The sequence below is a fragment of the Coloeus monedula genome (assembly GCF_965178545.1).
Source record: "Coloeus monedula genome assembly, chromosome: 23".
Classification (NCBI taxonomy): domain Eukaryota; kingdom Metazoa; phylum Chordata; class Aves; order Passeriformes; family Corvidae; genus Coloeus; species Coloeus monedula.
This window is the reverse complement of record NC_138803.1, coordinates 4,982,440-5,002,736: the sequence shown is the minus strand read 5'-3', so window position 1 is coordinate 5,002,736 and position 20,297 is coordinate 4,982,440. Positions and strand designations below refer to the sequence as shown.

General features: G+C 57.8%; 1 protein-coding gene across 6 annotated transcripts in view; it reads right to left on the bottom strand.

The window, feature by feature from the left end:
* Positions 1-20,297, bottom strand: part of ATP2B4 (ATPase plasma membrane Ca2+ transporting 4) — a 56,710-nt gene that overhangs the window by 4,056 nt on the left and 32,357 nt on the right. For 2 of the 6 annotated variants that reach the window (XM_082296166.1, XM_082296167.1), the window contains exons 7-20: positions 18,990-19,025; positions 17,321-17,482; positions 16,780-16,994; positions 16,461-16,703; positions 15,478-15,719; positions 13,978-14,212; positions 13,060-13,239; positions 12,366-12,453; positions 12,138-12,244; positions 10,085-10,276; positions 8,154-8,367; positions 6,843-7,054; positions 6,239-6,346; positions 5,782-5,964 (exon numbers count right to left, since the gene is read on the bottom strand). In XM_082296166.1, the coding sequence (XP_082152292.1) occupies positions 5,782-5,964; positions 6,239-6,346; positions 6,843-7,054; positions 8,154-8,367; positions 10,085-10,276; positions 12,138-12,244; positions 12,366-12,453; positions 13,060-13,239; positions 13,978-14,212; positions 15,478-15,719; positions 16,461-16,703; positions 16,780-16,994; positions 17,321-17,482; positions 18,990-19,025 (2,417 nt within the window). Of the gene's footprint in view, positions 1-3,640; positions 3,834-5,781; positions 5,965-6,238; positions 6,347-6,842; positions 7,055-8,153; positions 8,368-10,084; positions 10,277-12,137; positions 12,245-12,365; positions 12,454-13,059; positions 13,240-13,977; positions 14,213-15,477; positions 15,720-16,460; positions 16,704-16,779; positions 16,995-17,320; positions 17,483-18,989; positions 19,026-20,297 lie in introns of all 6 variants that reach the window. The other 4 variants (XM_082296171.1, XM_082296169.1, XM_082296170.1 and 1 more) reach the window with 4 other exon arrangements.

The following is a 20,297-nucleotide window of genomic DNA, read 5'->3' as shown; positions in this document are numbered from 1 at the left end:
CACTGGGGATTTGTCCAGCATTGCTGGGAGCAGCAGGGAAGGCTCCCTGTGGCAATTCCAGTCATTGTGCTCGGTCTCCTGCCCTGTGGAAGGAGCTTTGCTCCTCCTCAGCTGCCTCTGCTGCTCCCCAGCCCCGAGGAACCATCCCCTGCCTGCCCCCGTGGTGTCCCTGTGGCTGAAACTGGGCCACAAAAGGGAGGAGATCCACAGATCCCACAAAAGGGGGGAGGGAGCAGCATCCCTGTGGGAATCCTCCTGGCTGAGGGAGTGGAAAGAGCCAGGCTGGAGGAGGAATGATCCAGAAATCCCCTTGGTGATGAGGGAAACGGAGGAGCTGAGTGTGTTCTGCCACCTCTGTGGGCCGCAGGTGTGGTGGGGGAGCAGAGACCTCACCCCAAATCCTGGTGACATGGGCTGGGATAAACTGTCCCTTTATTTACACTGTCCCTTTACTGGAACTGTCCCTGGGTGTGGCACCCATCCAGGTGGGAATTCACTGCCCAGCACAGCCAAAATCCTCCTGAGGATCTCTGATCCCACAAAACCAGAGCAGGGAATTCCTCCAGGAGCCACCTCGTGCCTGGAACCCTGGAAGTTCTCCCTGCCCCCTCTCACCAGGGATGCCCTTCTGAGCGCATTTTGCACCTGGCTCAGGATCAGGAAGCATTTCCTGGCTCATCCCAGCTGGAAGCAGCCCCAGGAGCTCCTGCACAGGGAGCAGGGCACACACCTGAGCTGGGGCACAGACACCGAGGGGATGAGCCTGGACTGGGTACCCCCAGTGCTGGAGCACCACTGGCCTGGAAAAATGGGGATTTGATGGAGCTGGGAAGCAAATCAGAGCTGGATTTGTGCACTAACAACCCTGGCTAAATTCAGGTGAATGCACAGGACAAGGGACACCACCGAGGCCACCTCACACTGATCATCTGTCACATCAGCAACGACTTGAGAACAGCAGGTCCTGACTCCTAAAGATCAACTGAATCAAAGATAACGAATCCAACCAAGCCAAGGACAGCCCAGTGCCTGCCAGAGCCACGAGGTGGTGGCTGAGGAGAGCCCAGTGCCTGCCAGAGCCACGAGGTGGTGGCTGAGGAGAGCCCAGTGCCTGCCAGAGCCACGAGGTGGTGGCACCTCCAAGCTCAGATTTAGGAGCAACTCCACAGAAGCCTCGGCTCTTTGGAGCAGAGCTCGTGTGGGACCAGGAGATCTCCCCTCCCAAGGAATCACCTCCAGAGCACTGGGGATTTGTCCAGCATTGCTGGGAGCAGCAGGGAAGGCTCCCTGTGGCAATTCCAGTTGTGCTCAGTCTCCTGCCCAGCCCCTCTCAGCCCCCTCAGCTCCCACAAGGAGCTCCTGCTGAAGCTTCCCTCCGATTTTCCTCCTTTCTCCATCCCCGGCAGCGACTGCTGCGAGATGAATTCAGCTGTTCCCTTGTCAAAGGAAGGCAACAGCGAGGAAATGTGTTCTCAATGAGCCAGGCAGCCCCAGCAAAGCTGAATTCCAGGCTGGAGCCGCCCCTCCCTCCCGCCCACGGCCAGGCTGCCGCCTCCTCTCCACCTGGAACCTTCGGAACGCAACCTCCAGGCTTGGAATTCATTCCTGTTTCACACCATCCCTGCCTGCAGCACCTCCACGTGCTGGGCAAGCCCCACGGGAATCACATCCCCTGGCCCTGGCTCTGCCCAGCTCCCTCGATCCAGGGTGGAATTCCCAGTGGGAGCAGCTCGGCTCTGCAAAGACATCTCCTGGAGGTCATTCCTGAGACCTCTGCACCAATTCCAGGAGGGACACAGCAAGTCCAGCCCTGGAAAAACTCCTCCACGGGAGAGGGACACCATGGATCTGCATGGAGGGAAGAGGAGCTTCGGGAGAGAGGGAAGCAGCAGAGGGAAACAAGGAAAGTCCAGGCAGAAAAAACAGCAGGAAGATTTGGAGACCTGGCTTAGCTCCTGGTGAAGTTTTCTATTCCCTCGCTGCAAAATGGTGAAAACATCGATCCACAGACTGCAAAGAAGCTGCATTTTGGTCTCATCCCCCCCCAGTCCTCTGCCCTGAGCCCCTCTAAGCAGATTGCATTCCATCAGAAAATCCTGGAGGTGCCCAGATGGGAGCAGGAGGCAGCTGCACTGCTCCAGCATCGCTGGGGTTAAACACAATCAGCTCCCAGCCCCAGAGTCAGCGAAACAGAGAGAAAACAAAATTATCCCAAATTCTCTCTCCTCCCCCACAGTGCATAAACAGCGGAGCCTGAAAGCTCTCCAGAAAGTCACCGAGGGTATTTCTCTAATCAGAGGAGAACGGGGATAAGTGACTGTGCAATAAAAAAGCCAATTACCCAGCAGAGACACATCCCCTGCTCCCAGCCTGCAGAGAGAATCCGCATCCACGTGCTCACGAGCCCTGACAACGAACACACTCAGGGGTTTTACACCAGACAGAGCCTTTTTTTGGGGGGGTCTGGAAACCCAGCATCCAGCATTCCCGTTGATATCCAGTGGGAATGGGGTTTCCACGCCCATTTCCATGCAGAGCAGTGTCTGCACGCCCTGGGATCCAGCGTGTGCAGAGCAGCCCACGATGAACACAGAGAGGGGCTCTGCACCCCAGGGGGCTTTTTTAGGGTCTGGAAACCCAGTGCTGGATTCAGGACCCAGCATTCCCACTGATATCCAGCAGGAATTGTTTTCCATGCCCATTTCCATGCAGAGCAGTGTCTGCACGCCCTGGGATCCAGCGTGTGCAGAGCAGCCCGTGATGAACACAGAGAGGGCTTTTTTGGGATCTGGAAACCCAGGATCCAGCATTCCCACTGGGATCCAGCAGGAATGTGGTTTCCATGCCTGTTTCCATGCAGAGCAGTGTCTGCACACACCCCGAGATCCGGCGTGTGCAGAGCGAGGTGGGCACTGAGGATCCTCTGGCTGCCCTGGGCACCAGCAGAGCCCCGGGGATGTCCCCAAAGAGCCCCAGGGATGTCCCCACAGAGCCCCGGGGCAGCACAGGGATGGCTCAGCTCTGCCCCCAGGCCATGCAAGTCCCCAGGTGGGGACAGAGAGGGGGGACAGCAGCCCCGAGGTGTCACCAGCTGAGCCACCAGGGGCAGGGCAGGAGCAAATCGTCCTTGTCCCTCCTCCCCGTGGCTCAGCCAGCCCTAGGGACAGTCCCAGCGGCCACTCTGCCTCCAGAAGAGATCTCAAAGCAACGTCTCTGCCCATCCCTGGGGTATCCCAGGGCTGGGCAGTGGAAAGAACCAGCAGGATTTGGGCTCAGCCTTGCCCTTCTCCCAGCAATGCTCGTGAACTCGGGGTTTTGGGAGCAAGAACTGCCAATTTTTGCCCCACCCCACCCCCGCCTCAGGAGGGTGGACTCAAACACCAGCCCTGCAAAGGAGGAGAAGAGGTAAAACTGGAGGAAGCAACAAGGAATGGGGGGGGAAAAAGGACCAGAAAGGTTCGTAACTTTGTTAGCAGCATAAAAACTTGGGGGTTTTTAACGGTTTCCCGCCCCATCCTTCAGGTTTGGGAGTGAGTGTGCGAGTCAAGGCTGAGAGGGAGAGAGAGCAGGCGGGGTTAGGTGGGTGCAGGTGCTCTCTGTGGTTATTAGAAGTCATGCATTGTAATAGACCATCACTCACTGCCCGCAGGAGGAGATGCAGCAGCAGCAGCAACAGCAGAAGTGGTGGGAGTGGAATTGACGGAGGAAAGAGCTACATGGGTTGGGCTAGAAACATTTTTTACATCGTGGTGCTGGCTCACGATGGAAGGCTGTCTCCTGAGGGCTCCCTGCAAAGAGGAGGCGCCGGTCTGGAATGTGTAAACTACGTCCATCTGCAAAGAACCAGAGAGTGAGATAGCGACGCCCGGCCAGGGGGACGGGGACAGGGATGGGGACAGGGAGCAGGGAGGCCGGGCAGACACACAGACAGCAAGGAAGGAGGAGGACGGAGAGAAGAGGAAGAGGAGGAGGAAGGAGGAGAGAGCCCCCCCCACCCCACGCTCCCCGAAACCCACGCGGGGTTTTGCTGGTGGTGTTGGATGGGAGCAGAGAGAGCGTCCGGCTCTGCCCTTCCCACGGGAGCGAGGGCAGCAGGGTTGAGCACCCCCCACCACCGGGAAAAAGGCTGTGGTGGGAGGCAGTGGCAGAGGAAACACCTGGGGTTATCCCGAAAATCTGCGGGAGGAGCAGAGAGACAGAGACGCAGAGAGAGAGGGCAGAGGGTGGGCAGAGGTGCGAGCGGGCAGCCGGTAGCTCCGGGAAACTGCGCTGGGAAAGGGCTCCCGGTGCCTCAGCCCAGTGGGGCCGCTCTGGGGACACACCGTGGGCTCCCTGCAGCTCCCGTGGCAGCAGGGGATGGCCCAGCCCCTCTCCCAGGCCTCAGGGCTGGTGGGGATGGGCAGGGATGCAGCACCCTGGTGGTGGGGCCGTGGTTGCCCTGTGGATGTGTCCCAAGGCTTGAGGAACTCAGCAGCAGCATCCGGGTGCCACCGTGGCTTCCTGGGCACTTTGTGGATCGTTCCCAGCCCTGTGGCACCCTTTGGACACCTCCTCCAGCCCCAGCTCTGGCCCGTGCTGGGGAGTGTTTCACACACGGCTTCGCTCCTGCCCCACACTCTGATGTCCCTCTTCTCCCGTGGCCTCGGGGGGAAGAGCCCTGTGCCCCCTTCAGACACCCCGAGCGGGGACAGGAGCTCCCCTGGATGCTCAGGCTGGACCCTAAAGAGGCTCCAGGACGTGCCAGCACCCAGGAGCATTTCTCACGTGGCGAGAGCTCATCCCAGCTCCACCACAGGGAAACAGCTGGGCAGCTCCAGGCTCGGCCCCAGGGACACCTCTGGCACTGCAGCCCTTCGGACCTTCCGGATTTCCAGCACATCTGGACCACTTCCAGAAGGTCCTGGAAGCTCCCAGCACGTTTTTCGTGTGAGTGAAGCACTGGTTACCCCCACAAAAAGCCTGGCTGCCCCTCGGTGCTCATGACGAGCTGGGAATCGAGGCTGAGCTTCGCCTTGAAGCCATCGAGGAGGAGGAGAGTTAACTCTGCCCCAGCCCCTGTCCCCAGGCTGTTTGTTTGTCACAGGGACAGAAAGGAAGAGGAACAAAGGTGAGCCAGCAGCTCTGTGTGCCAGGGGGACACCAGGACTTCCCTCCGTGGGACAGCTCTGCCCAGGCCTCGAGGGAAAGTGAGGGGTCTGCTCAGTGGTCTGGGGCAAAACCTCACCCTTTGAGGGTGGGAAACAAGGGAAAAAGTCATGGAAAAAAGGTCAGGAAAAACCAACTGATGTAAAAAGAAGATTGAGAGAGAGAATCTCATCCCCTTCTGCGCCGTGGGGCACGGGGAGCTGGCACAGAGGGGTGGCACAAGGAGCGAGACCAGGGAGGGCCTCGTGCTGGCAGATCCCTGCTGGGCACATTCCCACCGGGAACAGCATCCCAACAGCCACCGAGAGCACGGCAGAGTCTGGGGGGCTCCGTGGACCCCTCACAGCCTCCTATGCTGCCGAGGTGACCATCAGTGACACGTGGAGCCTCCTGCTGACCAGCAGGACACCGTGTCTGCAGCAGAACAGCTTCCCCCTGCCCTCAGCTGTCCCAAAATCCAGGTTTTATCCCGGTTCCCTGCCCAGGACAAGGCACAGGCAGTGGGAGCCTGGCCTGGGAGGCAATGGCATCCTCCGAGCAGCAGCGTCACCTCTCTGCAGACAGAGCCCCTGGAGAGGGAGAGAGAGGAGGAGACAGAGAAGGCAGAGCCCCCCCGGCCCTGCTGCCCCCCAGTACCTGGGTCTGGATCCTGTTGAGCCCCCGGAACCACAGGATCTGCCCCCGCCGCAGCTCCATCTCCGCGTGGTCGATCTCGTCCACGTCCTCGGGCAGCTCCTCCTCGGGGATCTCCTCCTTGGTGATGCCGTGCCCGGCTTCCTTCAGGAACTTCAGGTGGCTCGTTGGGACGGTGCAGATCAGCTGGGGACAGCGGGGACACAGCAGCGACTTAGCCCGAGGTCCTGGCAGCGCCACCAGCACAGGGGAGCTGCCAGGACCTGGCGGGGACACCAGTGGGAATGTCACTGTCCGTGCTGGGGGTGGCCCTGTGCAGCAGGGGGGGAATGAAGAGGGGATGAGCGACCTCCTCTCCTCGCTGCTGGTGTGGGGTGGGGCATCACCCCCTTCCAGAAAAACTGGGGACAGCAAGGGTGGGGAGGGAAAGACGGGGCAGGATTTTGGGATTGGTCCTTACCTGGCCCCACAGGAGCTCTCCCACTCCGATGAAAATACACCAGAACCACTGGCTCAGGGTGAGCCCCGAGCAGCTGAAGGGCTTCCCACCAAACTCCACAATGATGATCTGCGGCACAGGAGAGAACAGTCACACCCTGGGCAGCTCTGGGGGCACGGAAAGGTCCCCTTGGGCCACACCTGTCACCCTTTCCTGGGATTACAAGAGGAACAGACACCTCAAATCCAGGCAGGGAACTTTACAGGACACCAGAGAGGTGCAAGGACCTCACATCCAGACTGGGAATTTTGTGGAACACCAGAAAGGAGCAAGGATCTCACACCCAGGCAGGGAACTTCCTGGAATACCAAAGGCACCTCCCAACACACTCCAGACCCCAAATCACGGAATCCCAGGATGTTTCGGGCTAGCAGGGGTTTAAAGCCCACCCCAATCCATGAGCAGGGACACCTTCCACCAGCCCACGCTGCTCTGAGCTCCACCCAACCCACCCTTGGGCACTTCCAGGGTGCTTCTTGTGCCACCATGAAGCTGCTGCTGAAGACCAAGGGGACAGAACACACCCTGCCTGTGACAGGGCCCCCTCCCAGCCCCGTGGCATCACCTGGGCGGCGAAGGTGCCCAGCACCACGGTGCAGAAGATGGGGTTGCGGTAGATGGCCTCGAAGACGTTCCTCTCGCCGTGGATCTTGCGGGCGTTGATCTCGTTGAAGAGCTGCATCATCACGAAGGTGTTGAAGACGATGGTGTAGTGCTCGGTGGGGGGGGAGTGCAGGGGCGCGTTCCGGCCGCTGTCGATGTCGAAGAACTTCTCCCCTGAGCGGGAGAACGGGGATTTGGGGAAGGGAAGAGAGGAGAGGATGAGCTGCTGCTCCTTCCGTCTGCTCGGCGCTGGGGGAGGTGGCCTCACCTTGACCCATGTGGAGACCCCTGGGCCAGCCCTTAAAAACGCTGGGAAGCTGCAACTGCGCATCCAGGAGCGAAAACTCCTCTCTGGATCACCCCTCTGCTTCCCACCCACCCCTCACAAAGCTCTGTCCTATGCGAGGCCACCGTGACAGCGACAACGACGCTGCCCATGGTGGTTTGTGAGCAGCGTGGGGACTCTGCCCCTTCCCTTTTCCTTTTCATTTCCTGTCGCAATGACCGCCACTGACCACTGCCCGGGCCAGCTCCTGCGGTGTGTGACAGGAGTGGGGAGCAGCTGGAGGCTCTTGGCTTTAAAGCTGCTCCTCAGGAGTTCAGCTCTGCCCAGGGGAGCTGAAGCTCCAAGCACGGTGGCTGTCAGCAGTCCCGACGAGGGAGAGGATAAAAAGCAGCAAGGAGGCTTGCCACACGGGATAATCCAAGGTTATTGGAGGCAACTCACAGGGGACAAGCCTGGAGCAGCTCCAGGGAACCCCTTATAAAGGGAGGTGTTACAATGGGGATGGCTTAACTGGGGACCAATAGAAATCTCTAAAGGAGGAATATGGACGAGGATAGACATTCCCTTGGGCCAATAGCCTCAAGGGGAGGAGGGGAAAGGGATCACCTGCCCCAATGGGGCATCGAGGTTTAGGGGATTTCCAAAGGGGGAGGTATCTAGAGGGGTAGGGTCTCGGGGGATTGATGGGGACCATATAAGGGTAAACTGGGAGGTTTCAGATGATGGACACTGGACCTTCGGGAACAACAGGAGGGGTTTGGGTGATTGATAGGAAAAGAGCTAGAACAAGGGGAGGAGAACAACCATGGTGGGAGCACCGGGGGAGCGCCTTGGGTCTGGCGCAAACCACCTGGGACTAGGAGTGGGGAAGGTAGCGATGACCCATCGGGGTACAGAAAACTTCTATAAAAATACAATAAAGGTATCGCATCACCACAATTTCCCTTTTCCTTTCCCCCCCAGAACCCCCTGGAGCTCCGGGCTCACCGGCAAAGAGCAGGGTGAAGATGATGGTGAGCTGGTAGACGGCGTGGCCCAGGATGTTCTTCATCATGGTGCGGGAGATGAGGGGCTTGTTGCGGCCGTAGGGCTTGCGCAGCAGCAGCGACTCCGACGGCGGCTCCGTGGCCAGCGCCAGCGAGGCGAAGGTGTCCATGATCAGGTTCACCCACAGCATCTGCACGGCCTTCAGGGGAGAGTCCTGCAGGGCAAGAGCGGGAGGAGACATCACGCCACCAAAATCGACCTCTTTGTTTCGCTCTCCTCCTCGAAACCTCTCCAGAACCGCTCCGGGATTTTTAACACCTTCCTAAAACACCCCCAAAGTATTTCGCCTTTGTCTCAAGCTCCCTCTGCATGGCCTCAGGAGGCTTCACCCAGCTCGTGGTTGTGTCCCTAAATGTCAACGATCCACGGGAAATCTGTTGAATCCAACGGGTTTGTTCTGCTCCACTGGAAAAGAATCCACTGAAAACCTCTGAAATCCAACAGGTTTCTTCTCCTGCTCCAGTAAAGAACAATCCACCAAAAACCTGTAAAAAACCAAGAGATTTCTTCTCCTGCCCCACTGAAAACCTGTTCAAACCAAGAAATTTCCTCTCCTGCTGCAGTGAAGAACAATCTACTGAAAACCTGTAAAAAATCAAGAGATTTCTTCTCTTGCCCCACTGGAAAAGAATCCTGGAAACCTGTGAAATCCAACAGGTTTGTTTATTCTCCTGCTCCACTGAAAATCCACAGGAAACCTGCTGAATCCAACAGGTTTATTCTCCTGCCCCACTGGAAAAGAATCCACTAAAAACCTGTTCAAACCAAGAAATTTCTTTTCCTGCTCCAGTGAAAAACACCCCACAGGAAACCTGTTGAATCCAGCAAGTTTATCCATTCTCCTGCTCCTGTGGAAAAGAATCCACTGAAAACCTGTAAAAAACCAAGAGATTCCTTCCCCTGCTCCACTGAAAATCCAGAGGGAACCTGTTGAATCCAGCAGGTTTAATTCTCCTGCCCCACTGGAAAAGAATCCACTGAAAACCTCTGAAATCCAACAGGTTTCTTCTCCTGCTCCAGTAAAGAACAATCCACCAAAAACCTGTAAAAAACCAAGAGATTTCTTCTCCTGCCCCACTGAAAACCTGTTCAAACCAAGAAATTTCTTTTCCTGCTCCAGTGAAAAACACCCCACAGGAAACCTGTTGAATCCAACAAGTTTATCCATTCTCCTGCTCCTGTGGAAAACCTGTAAAAAACCAAGAGATTCCTTCCGCTGCCCCACCGAAAATCCACAGGGAACCTGTTGAATCCAGCAGGTTTATGCTCCTACTCCACTAAAAATCCAGAGGGAACCTGTTGAATCCAGCAGGTTTATTCTCCTACTCCACTGAAAATCCAGAGGGAACCTGTTGAATCCAGTAGGTTTATTCCTTCCCCTGCCCCACTGAAAATCCAGAGGGAACCTGTTGAATCCAGCAGGTTTATTCCCCTGCTCCACTGAAAATCCAGAGGGAACCTGTTGAATCCAGTAGGTTTATTCTCCTACTCCACTGAAAATCCAGAGGGAACCTGTTGAATCCAGCAGGTTTATTCTCCTACTCCACTGAAAATCCAGAGGGAACCTGTTGAATCCAGCAGGTTTATTCTCCTACTCCACTGAAAATCCAGAGGGAACCTGTTGAATCCAGCAGGTTTATTCTCCTACTCCACTGAAAATCCAGAGGGAACCTGTTGAATCCAGCAGGTTTATTCTCCTACTCCACTGAAAATCCAGAGGGAACCTGTTGAATCCAGCAGGTTTATTCTCCTACTCCACTAAAAATCCAGAGGGAACCTGTTGAATCCAGCAGGTTTATTCTCCTACTCCACTGAAAATCCAGAGGGAACCTGTTGAATCCAGCAGGTTTATTCCTTCCCCTGCTCCCTACCTGGGTGATGCAGGCGCCGGTGAAGGCCACGATGACGGCCACCACGTTGACGGTGAGCTGGAACTGCAGGAACTTGGAGATGCTGTCGTAGACGTTGCGGCCCCACATGACGGCCTTGACGATGCTGGTGAAGTTGTCGTCCGTCAGGATGATGTCCGAGGCCTCCTTGGCCACGTCCGTGCCCGCGATGCCCTTTGGGGACAAAGCCGTGGGTGAGCCACGGTGGCTGCCCGGCTCTGCCGCTTCCCAGGAACGTTCCCGGGAGGAAAAGCCCGCGGAGCCGGTGCTGATCCGTGCTGGGCAGAGCTCGGAAGCCTTCAAGGACAGGCTCTGAGTCAGCCCAGCTTTCCCTGGGCACATCCCAGACAGAGGCGCGGTGCAGAAAAGCTGGAAAACAGCTGGAAAAGTGGGCAAACGGCCGGAAAAGAGCGGGAAAGCAGCAGGGAAAGCAGATGGGAAACGGCCATGAAAACAGCTGGGAAACAGCTGGGAAAACAGCAGGAAAAGAGCGGGAAAAGAGCTGGGAAACAGCAGGAAAGCAGCTGCAAAAGAGCAGGAAAACAGTGGGAAAGCAGTGGGAAAAGAGCGGGGAAAAAAGTGGGAAAAGAGCAGGAAAAAAGCGGGGAAAAAAGCGGGAAAAGAGTGGGGAAACAGCCAGGAAAACAGTGGGAAAGCAGCCGGGAAAGCAGCGGGAAAGCAGCCGGGAAAGCAGCGGGAAAGCAGTGGAAAAGGAGACGGAAAACAGCCAGATAACAGTCAGGAAAACAGTCAGGAGAACAGCAGTAAAGCAGCCGGGAAAGCAGTGGGAAAACAGTTGGAAAACAGTCAGAAAACAGCCAGGAAAGCAGCGGGAAAACAGCGGAAAAGAGTGGGAAAACAGCAGGAAAAGAGTGGGAAAAGAGCTGGGAAACAGCAGGAAAGCAGCCGGAAAACAGCAGGAAAACAGTGGGAAAACAGCAGGAAAAGAGTGGGGAAAAAAGCGGGAAAAGAGCGGGGAAACAGCCGGAAAACAGTGGGAAAACAGCCGGGAAAGCAGTGGAAAAGCAGCCGGAAAACAGCCGGGATACAACGGGAGAAGAGCCGGGAAAGCAGCAGGAAAACAGCTGGAAAACAGCAGGAAAGCAGCTCCGTCCTGACTCCCTCCTGACGCCAGGGAACGGCTCCATCCTGGGCCGGGCAGCGCCGCGGGAGCACGGAGAGCTCAGCGGGGCTTTCTGCCCCAGCCCCTGGAGATTCCCAAAATTCCCTCGCAGCAGCAGCTCCAGGGTGCCGGGCTGGGCTGCGCTTCCCGGCGCCGGCACAGCGAGGCGCTCGCCCTGCAGGAATTCCAAGCAGGAATTCCAAGCCGAGCCCACAACGAGCCTGGCGTTTTCCCGGGATTCTCTTGGGATTGGCCGGATCCCGCCTCAAACAGGAACTCCCTGCCTGTTGCAGGGCAGGAGGCTGAGGGGACCCTGCCTTCCCTGCTCATCCCAAAGGCTCTGGAATTGCATTTGGATGTTTCGAACATTCCTAAAAACGCTTCCCAAAAATCTCTCATCGCCTCAAAACTCCCTGTGCAGCCTCCCCACCCAGCTGCTGCTCACATCCCTAAAATCAATCCACAGGGAATCTGTTAAAAACAACAGCGTTCGTTCTCCTGCTCCTTGCAGACTGGATAGAAAAAAGGAAAAAAGCATCAAACCAGAGTTTTCCCACCATAAATAAATCCCCAAAGCCCGAGCCAGCACCGAGCTTGGAATTGGGGTGAAGAGCTGCAGGGAAAACCACGGCATGGGGCTCCCACAGCTCTCCTGGATCCAGGAGAGACACCAGGACAGGGCAGCTCCCCGCTCCGGGAGCTCCAAGGAATTCCCAATCCTTTGCTAACGGTCCTAATGCAGCTCAGAACCAAATCCAGCATCCCAAGAAAATTCTTTGGGGGTTTTTAGGCCATCCCATAGATTTGTAAAAAGAGTTTCAAGGGTCTGGAAGTCATTCCAGAGGGATAACCCAGCGAGCCGTGGGTTTCTGACCCCATGGAGCAAAGGAGAATCCCCCAGGCCGGCCCTACCATGGCAAACCCAACGTCCGCTTTCTTCAGGGCTGGGCCATCGTTGGTCCCGTCCCCTGTCACGGCCACCACCTGCCTCTGGTCACCCACGGTGCTGTCGATAATTCCTGCAATGGAAACGAGCAAGTCCTGAGAAATTCAACCCCGAGGGAAGGCTCCCGGCATGGATGAGGCTGGAAAAGGCCGCGGGAAGAGCGGGATGAGCCCTTTGGGAAGGGCAGTGCCCACCTTTCACCAGGGTGTGCTTGTCCGTGGGGGAGGAGCGCGCCAGCACCCGCAGCTTGGGCCAGATCTTGTCCAGCTGCTCCTGTTCCACCTGCAGGACCGGGAAAAAGGGAAGTGATTCCCCTCAGGAATCTTCTGTCCCACCGGCAAGCAAACCCCAACTGGGACAGGACAGCGGCTTCACCCCTAAACACTGCTGAGCATCCCAGCAGCTCTGTTCATCCAAGGAAAAGACAGAAGCCCAGCAGGATTCAGGGAAGCCCAGCAGGATTCAGGGAAGCCCAGCAGGATTTGGGAAAACCCAGCAGGATTCGGGAAAACCCAGCAGGATTTGGGAAGCCCAGCAGGATTCAGGGAAGCCCAGCAGGATTCAGGAAAACCCAGCAGGATTTGGGAAAACCCAGCAGAATTTGGGAAGCCCAGCAGGATTTGGGAAAACCCAGCAGGATTCAGGGAAGCCCAGCAGGACTTGGGAAGCCCAGCAGGATTCAAGAAAACCCAGCAGGACTTGGGAAGCCCAGCAGGATTGGGGAAAACCCAGCAGAATTTGGGAAAGCCCAGCAGGATTGGGGAAAACCCAGCAGAATTTGGGAAGCCCAGCAGGATTGGGGAAAACCCAGCAGGATTTGGGAAGCCCAGCAGGATTTGGGAAGCCCAGCAGGATCTGGCGCTTTTTGCTGCTGGAGGGCTCTCCCACCTCTCCCTTCTCGTTGCGGATGAGCCGGTTGAATTCCTTGCCCTCCAGGCACAGGAAGTCCTCCCCGGGCAGCAGAATGCCACACTTGGTGGCGATGGCACGGGCAGTGTTGATGTTGTCCCCCGTCACCATCCGGACGGTGATCCCCGCGCGCTGGCACTTCAGGATGGCGTCGGGCACCTGGGGACAGGGCGCTGGGGTTGGCACTGGGAACGCCGGGAGCGAGGAGGCAGCTCCCGAAAAGGATCTGGAAAGGGCTCTGGAAGGGTGAGGAACCTCCATCTGTCACCCCAAGGGGAAGGGACCCCGCTGCCACCCCGCTGCCACCCCGCTGCTGCCTGCCTGGGTGCCAAGGCGCGGCCAGGCCATCCATAAAAACGGGAATTTCACCCCCCTGCCACCCCACTAATGGGTTTATCCATTAGGGAGCAGTGGGGGAAGAGAGGATATGAGTGAGGAATGAGCAAATCGAATCTGGAGCCTCCAGAGCCGCTGCAGGCGGGGGATCCGTAATGCAATTCCCAGAGCCAGATCCCTGAACATCGAATCAGGGCCACGGAGAGCAGGGGGGCGAGCTCCGAAGCGGAATCCAGAGGCAGGAATGGGGGGATTATTGCATTAGCCCAGCAGACAGCTGGGAAAAACCAGCTCCAGGAGGGCAGGGATTGCTCCTGGTTGTCTCCATCCACCTTTGGGGCAGCCTGGAGCAGCACAGACCTCCAGGCTTGGGAATTTTGGGTGGGAATACGCTGCCGTGGGGGTGTTTTGTCCAGGAATGGGAGAGAAACACCCGCAGCAGGGAGCTGGGGGCACTTCAGGGATGGGCACAGAGGAGCTGCTGGAATTCCTCCAGGGATCGTGGCCCTGAGCAGCGGGAAAAGGGCCGGGAATGGTGTGGGACAGGGTGGGATTCGGTACCTCAGGCCGCACGGGATCCTCGATCCCCACCACAGCGATGCAGGTCAGGTCGGACAGGATCTCGTTCTCGCTGTCCCAGTCTGGCTCTGCGTCCGCAGGGAAATCCCGGAATGCCAGGCAGATGGTCCTGAGCCCGTGGCAGGCCATGGGCTCGATCACCTTCTTCACCATCTCGTCCCTGTCCTTCACCTTGAACACCCGCGGCTCGCCGTTCTTGTCCAGGATCTTGGTGCACCTGAGGCGGGACCGGGAGGGTGAGGCAGGGTCACGTTCCTGTCAGCTCACCTCCAAAAGGGACACACACCCCCTTCCACAGCTCCCTCCAACCTTCCCAAATCCACCTAAAAAACACTCGGCACATTCCTGTCAGGTCACCTCCAAAAGGGACACACACCCCCTTCCACAGCTCCCTCCAACCTTCCCAAATCCACCCAAAAAACCCCGTGGCACACTCCTGGCACCTCATCTAGAAAATGGGAACATCCCTTTTCCACAGCTCCCTCCAGCTTCACCAAATCCACCCAAAATACGCTCGGCACGTTCCTGGCACCCCCTCTACAAAAATGAGGTATCCCCTTTTTCATGGCTCCCTCCAGATTTCCCAGATCCACCCAAAAAACACTCGGCACATTCCTGTCAGCCCACCTCCAAAAGGGACACACACCCCCTTCCACAGCTCCCTCCAACCTTCCCAAATCCACCCAAAATATGCTTGGCACATTCCTGGCACCTCATCTAGAAAATGGGAATATCCCTTTTCCACAGCTCCCTCCAGCTTCACCAAATCCACCCAAAATACGCTTGGCACATTCCTGGCGTCCCCTGACAAAAAGGGGGTATCCCCTTTTTCACGGCTCACTCCAGATTTCCCAGATCCACCCAAAAAACCACTCAGCACATTCCTGGCACCCCATCTCCAAAACGGACACATCCTCTTCCACAGCTCCCTCCAGCCTCCCCAAATCCACCCAAAAAAACCCATGGCACATTCCTGGCACCTCATCTAGAAAATGGGAATATCCCTGTTCCACAGCTCCCTCCAGCCTTCCCAAAACCACCCAAAAACCATTCAGCACATTCCTGTCAGCCCATCTCCAAAAGGGACACAACACCCCCTTCCACAGCTCCCTCCAACCTTCCCAAACCCACCCAAAGAAACCCATGGCACATACCTGGCACCCCCTCTACAAAAAAGGGGAACATCCCTTTTCCACAGCTCCCTCCAGCTTCACCAAACCCACCCAAAAAACGCTCAGCACATTCCTGGCACCCCACCCCCAAAAAGGGCGGCATTCCCATTCCACAGTTCCTTCCAGCTTTCCCAAAAAAAACACCCAGCACATTCCTGTCACTCCACCTGGACATCCCCCTTCCAGAGCCCCCTCCAGCTTCCCCAAACCCACCCAAAAACCCCTCAGCAGCTCCCCACATCCACCCTTGCCCTGTGGGGCAGCCGGAGCCCGTCAATGCCGCGGGATGGGGAGCAGGAGCAGGATTTACTTGCGGAGGATGATCTCGGAGGCTCCCTTGCTGTACATGCGGAAGCCGCCGCCGCTGCTCCTCAGCACGGTGCTCATGGACTTGCGCACGGAGTTGAAGGTGTAGACCTTGTAGAGCTTCTCCTCGGGCACCTCGTTGCGCACGGCTTGGTAGTCCTGCTTGAGGTCCAGCACGAAGCCCAGCAGGGCACACTCGGTCTTGTTGCCCACCTGCCGGGGCAGCCCCCCTTCCTTCTCCGGCGGCTGGAAAAAGGATGGGAGAGAGATGCCAAACTGGGCATGGAGCAGGACGGGCAGCAACAAGAACAACAATGACAACAACGAGAACAACGACGAGAACGAGAACAACGAAGAGAACAACAACGAGAACAACGACAACAACGAGAACAATGATGAGAACAACGACGAGAACAACGAGAACAACGATGAGAACAACAACGAGAACAACGACGAGAACGACGAGAACAACGATGAGAACAACGACGAGAACAACGACAACAACGAGAATAACGATGAGAACAACGATGAGAACAACGAGAACAACAACGAGAACAACGACAAGAGCAACGACGAGAACAACGACGAGAACAACAACGAGAATAACAACAACAACAACGACGATGAGAACAATGAGAACGAGAACAACAACGAGAACAACGAGAACAGCGACAACGACAACAACAACGACAACAACGACAACAACAACGACAACAACGACAACGAGAACAACGACAACAACAACGAGAACAACAACGAGAACGAGAACAACGAGAACAATGACAACAACAACAACAACGAGAACGACAACGACAACAACGAGAACAACGACAACGACAACAACAACGACAATGACAACGACAAGAACAACAACGACAACAACGACAACGACGACAATGACAACAACTACAACAACTACAACAACAACGACAATGACAATGACGACAACGACAACAACAACAACGAGGTCGCGGTGCTGCAGCTCACCAGGATTTTGGAGGTGTAGGCAGAGTTGATGGCCACGCCGTGGACGATGAGGTCCAGGATTTTGGGCAGGATGGCCTCGGGGTCAGGGATCTGGCGGTAGTGGGTGTCCCCCACGTAGGCCTGCACCACGGTCATGCGGTTCATGGTCAGCGTGCCCGTCTTGTCCGAGCAGATGGCCGTGGCGTTGCCCATGGTCTCGCAGGCGTCCAGGTGCCTCACGAGGTTGTTGTCCTTCATCATTTTCTGCAACCACCCAGAAGGTCAGGGCCGGCAGCTCGGATTCCCTCCTCACCCCCCTCGCGCCGCGTGCAGGCCTCACCTTCACGGAATAGGCCAGGGAGATGGTGACGGCCAGCGGGAGCCCCTCGGGCACGGCCACCACCAGCACGGTGACACCGATGATGAAGAACTTGACGAAGTACTGGATGTAGATGGGGGTGCACTCGGCCAGCCAGGGCCGCTTCTGCACCCCGAAGGTGTCGATGACGAAGTAGAGCACCAAGATGATGACGGTGATGGCCGACATGAGCAGCCCTGGTGACAAGGACGAGGTGAGGGGACACAGGGGATGGGGACAGCCCTTCCCCAGCAGCTCTGGGGTCAATGGGGACAGGGACAGCCCTTCCCCAGCAGCTCTGGGGTCAATGGGGACAGGGACAGCCCTTCTCCAGCAGCTCTGGGGTCAATGGGGATGGGGACAGCCCTTCCCCAGCAGCTCTGGGGTCAATGGGGACAGGGACAGCCCTTCCCCAGCAGCTCTGGGGTCAATGGGGACAGGGACAGCCCTTCCCCAGCAGCTCTGGGGTCAATGGGGACGGGGACAGCCCTTCCCCAGCAGCTCTGGGGTCACTGTCACTCACCTGCCTTCCCGATCTGCACCGCCAGGCGCGTGAGCTTCCCCTGCAGCACCGACTTCTCCTTCTTGGGCACTTTGACCTTTTTCTTCTCTTTCTCCTCATTCTCCACCCCCTCCTGACTCTTCAGGGGCTGGATCTCTAAGGCCACACCATCCTGAGTTTTAGCTACAGCCCGGGGTGCAAAACAAGACACCACGTGTGAATAGGAGAGAGAACCCCAGAAAAACCTGGAGGACACCACTGAGGAGGATGGTGGTGGGAGAGAGAGAGAGCGAGAGAGAGAGAAATCCCAGGACAAGAACCGCTCCCGACCACACACGCGTCCGAGCACATGGAAGCTCCGTGTCCCAGGGCCCTGCCACCTCTCTACGGGGTGGTTTTCTGTCATCTACCCCCTGCCCACGGATAAGGGATCCTCAGAGGTGCCACTGGCACCGGTCACACCTCTGCAAGAAACCCTCTAGGCCAGATTTTGGGGTGTCTTCCAGCCTCTAACCCTGCAGCGAGTTGGGAGCGCTTTGGGGTGACCCCAGAGATGCTCCAGTGCCCCCCAATCCCTCGATGAGCATCCCCAATTTCCCCCCGGTGCCACCCTGTGGGCAGCCCAGCAGGAACCACTCGCCAGGGAAGCGGCTGAGGCGGTGAGATGGAGGGGTGGGTTAGAAATTCGGATGGAGATTGAAGAGCAGGGAGCCAGGAATCCTTGAATCCCAGCCTGGAGCCATCCACCACGGCTTTAGGACCCGAGACAGCCCGGCTTCCCGTTCCTAAAATTGGTCTAATCCAGCTGGAAGTCCACCCTGGGGAAACCCAAGCATGGAAGCTTTGGAGAGGGATGGGAAGCACCCCCAGAGGCTCCTCCTCAGCCGCTGGAGCTGGAGGAGCAGCGGTGGCCCCAGGGCCACCCCGGGACCTGTCCCCTCCTGGCTGCTGCTGCTCGAGGCCACCCCGGAGCAGCTCCACAGAGGAACCTCCACGGTGACAACAGACCCGACACGGACACAACAAGCACCCGGACACAGTCTGACGGCACGGAGGGAAACTCAAACTGCTGAGAGGAGAGAGAAAGAGAGAGAGAGAGAGAGAGGTGGAGAGAGAGGTGCAGGAATGGGCTTCCTCCACAGCCTGCAAAGAACAGTGTGAGAACACTGGCGAGGAGACGCTCACGGAGTCGAGGCCATGGCAGGACAGGGTGCAAGCGTCCCGTGGGCCAGGCCCTGGGGGAGATTTCATCCCAGGAACGCCAGGAGGGCACTGCCAGCTCTGCCCCAAACACCAACCCTGCGCAGGGACAGCGTGGGATGGGCACCAGAGCGTTAAAGCCACCAATCCCACCCAGTTTATCCCAAGAAAGGGATGCTCCTGCCAGAAGTCCAGGCTGCTGGAAGAGCTCTGTCCTCCCTGAAAAATGGCTTTTCCCCACGCAGGGACAACGGGCAGGTTCATCCCAGCAGGCACAGCCCGTGCTGGGGTGCTGGGGACACCACGATACCGTGCCAGGGCCACCGGCCACGGGACCGTTGCACCCTTTCCCGGAAAAACGAGGCGAGAGTCCCGCCGGAGCAGCAAAGAGCACAGACTGATGAGGAGAAGGAAGGAAGAAGGAAGAAGGAAGGAGGAATGCTCGGTAGTTAGTGTGGTGCTGGTTCAAAGGATGAGAGGCTGGCGTTACCTTTGTTGCGGTTTTCGGGGGCTCCGCTTTTTTTACCTGTTCAAAGAGAGAAAGGGTGGAGGGCTGAGCACACGGAGCCACATTCCCCGGCCGGGATGCTGGGATGCTCCGAGGGGCCGCTCCGGTGGCGTCCGTGCGCGGTCACCCTCTGGACACCGCGCCTTGGTCCGCACAGCTCCAGGCTCCGGAGCTCCCTGGCTGCCCCGGGCACCACATTCCCAAGGATTCCGACTTTCCCAAACTGAAAATAACCCCCACAACCCCAGCAGCGCCTTGAGGGTGCTGGAGGTGTCTCAGATTTTCAGGAGAAGAAACCACGGAGCAGAGCCGGACCTCCTGCAGCTCCAGGTCCCTCCCTCCCATCGGATCCGTATGGGAAGCGCAGACTTGTCCCCCACCATGGGCAGCACCGGACCCAGAGCAGGGAGGTGTGACCTCCCCCACCCAAAATCTGACAAGGTGGCACATGGGGGTGCCCAGGGTGCCACACGGGGCTGCTGCACCTCACAAGCCTCAGGTGACACGGGGTTTGTGTCACCCCACAGCTCCCAATGGGGACAAACTGGTGGCACCCCCTGGCCTGCTCTGCTCCCAAATCCACTGAGCTTGAAACGTGGGAAAGCTCCAAGCACTGGGTGGCTCCCACAGCAGTGCCACTCCCAGTGCCACTCCCAGGACACCTCATCCTGCCGCCTCCACGGTGGCAGCCGAACCCGGGAGCTCCTCAGCTCCCAAATCCCGGCACTGCTGGCGCTGGAGGAGCCAGCACAGCCACACAAACACACACACACACACAGAGAGAGAGAGCTCGGAGCTGGCAGCCAGCACAGCCCGGGAAGCCTCTCCCCGCCTGGCATCGCCTCCCGGGAAGGGCTCCCTGGCGCGGGGATGCCGGAGCAGCGGGCGGTGCCAGCCTGATGCTGCTGCCAGCGCCTGATCCCGGTGAGGCCAAACCTGCCGAGCAGGGGAGCAGGGACACGGGGAGCTTCCCGAGCTGGGAAGAAGCAGCAGGATGTGAAAGCTGAGACACGAGAGCGTTCCAGTCCCAGCACGACGGGAACAGCTCAGCCTGGCTGCTGTCCCACCCCTCCTCTGCCTCCTGCCATCCCCTCCGTTCCCCCAGGGAGCTCAGGGAATGCTCAGGAGATCCTCAGCCAAGTTCTCCGGGGTTTGGATGGGTTAAAAAACCCCCTGTGGGCACCCAGGACTCACCTTCCCACCACCACGGGGTGGGCAACGAGTGCCAAGGGGGCAGCGTCACCGGCCCCTTTTCCTGTGGGATCCTTGATCTCCCCACCCTACAGCTCC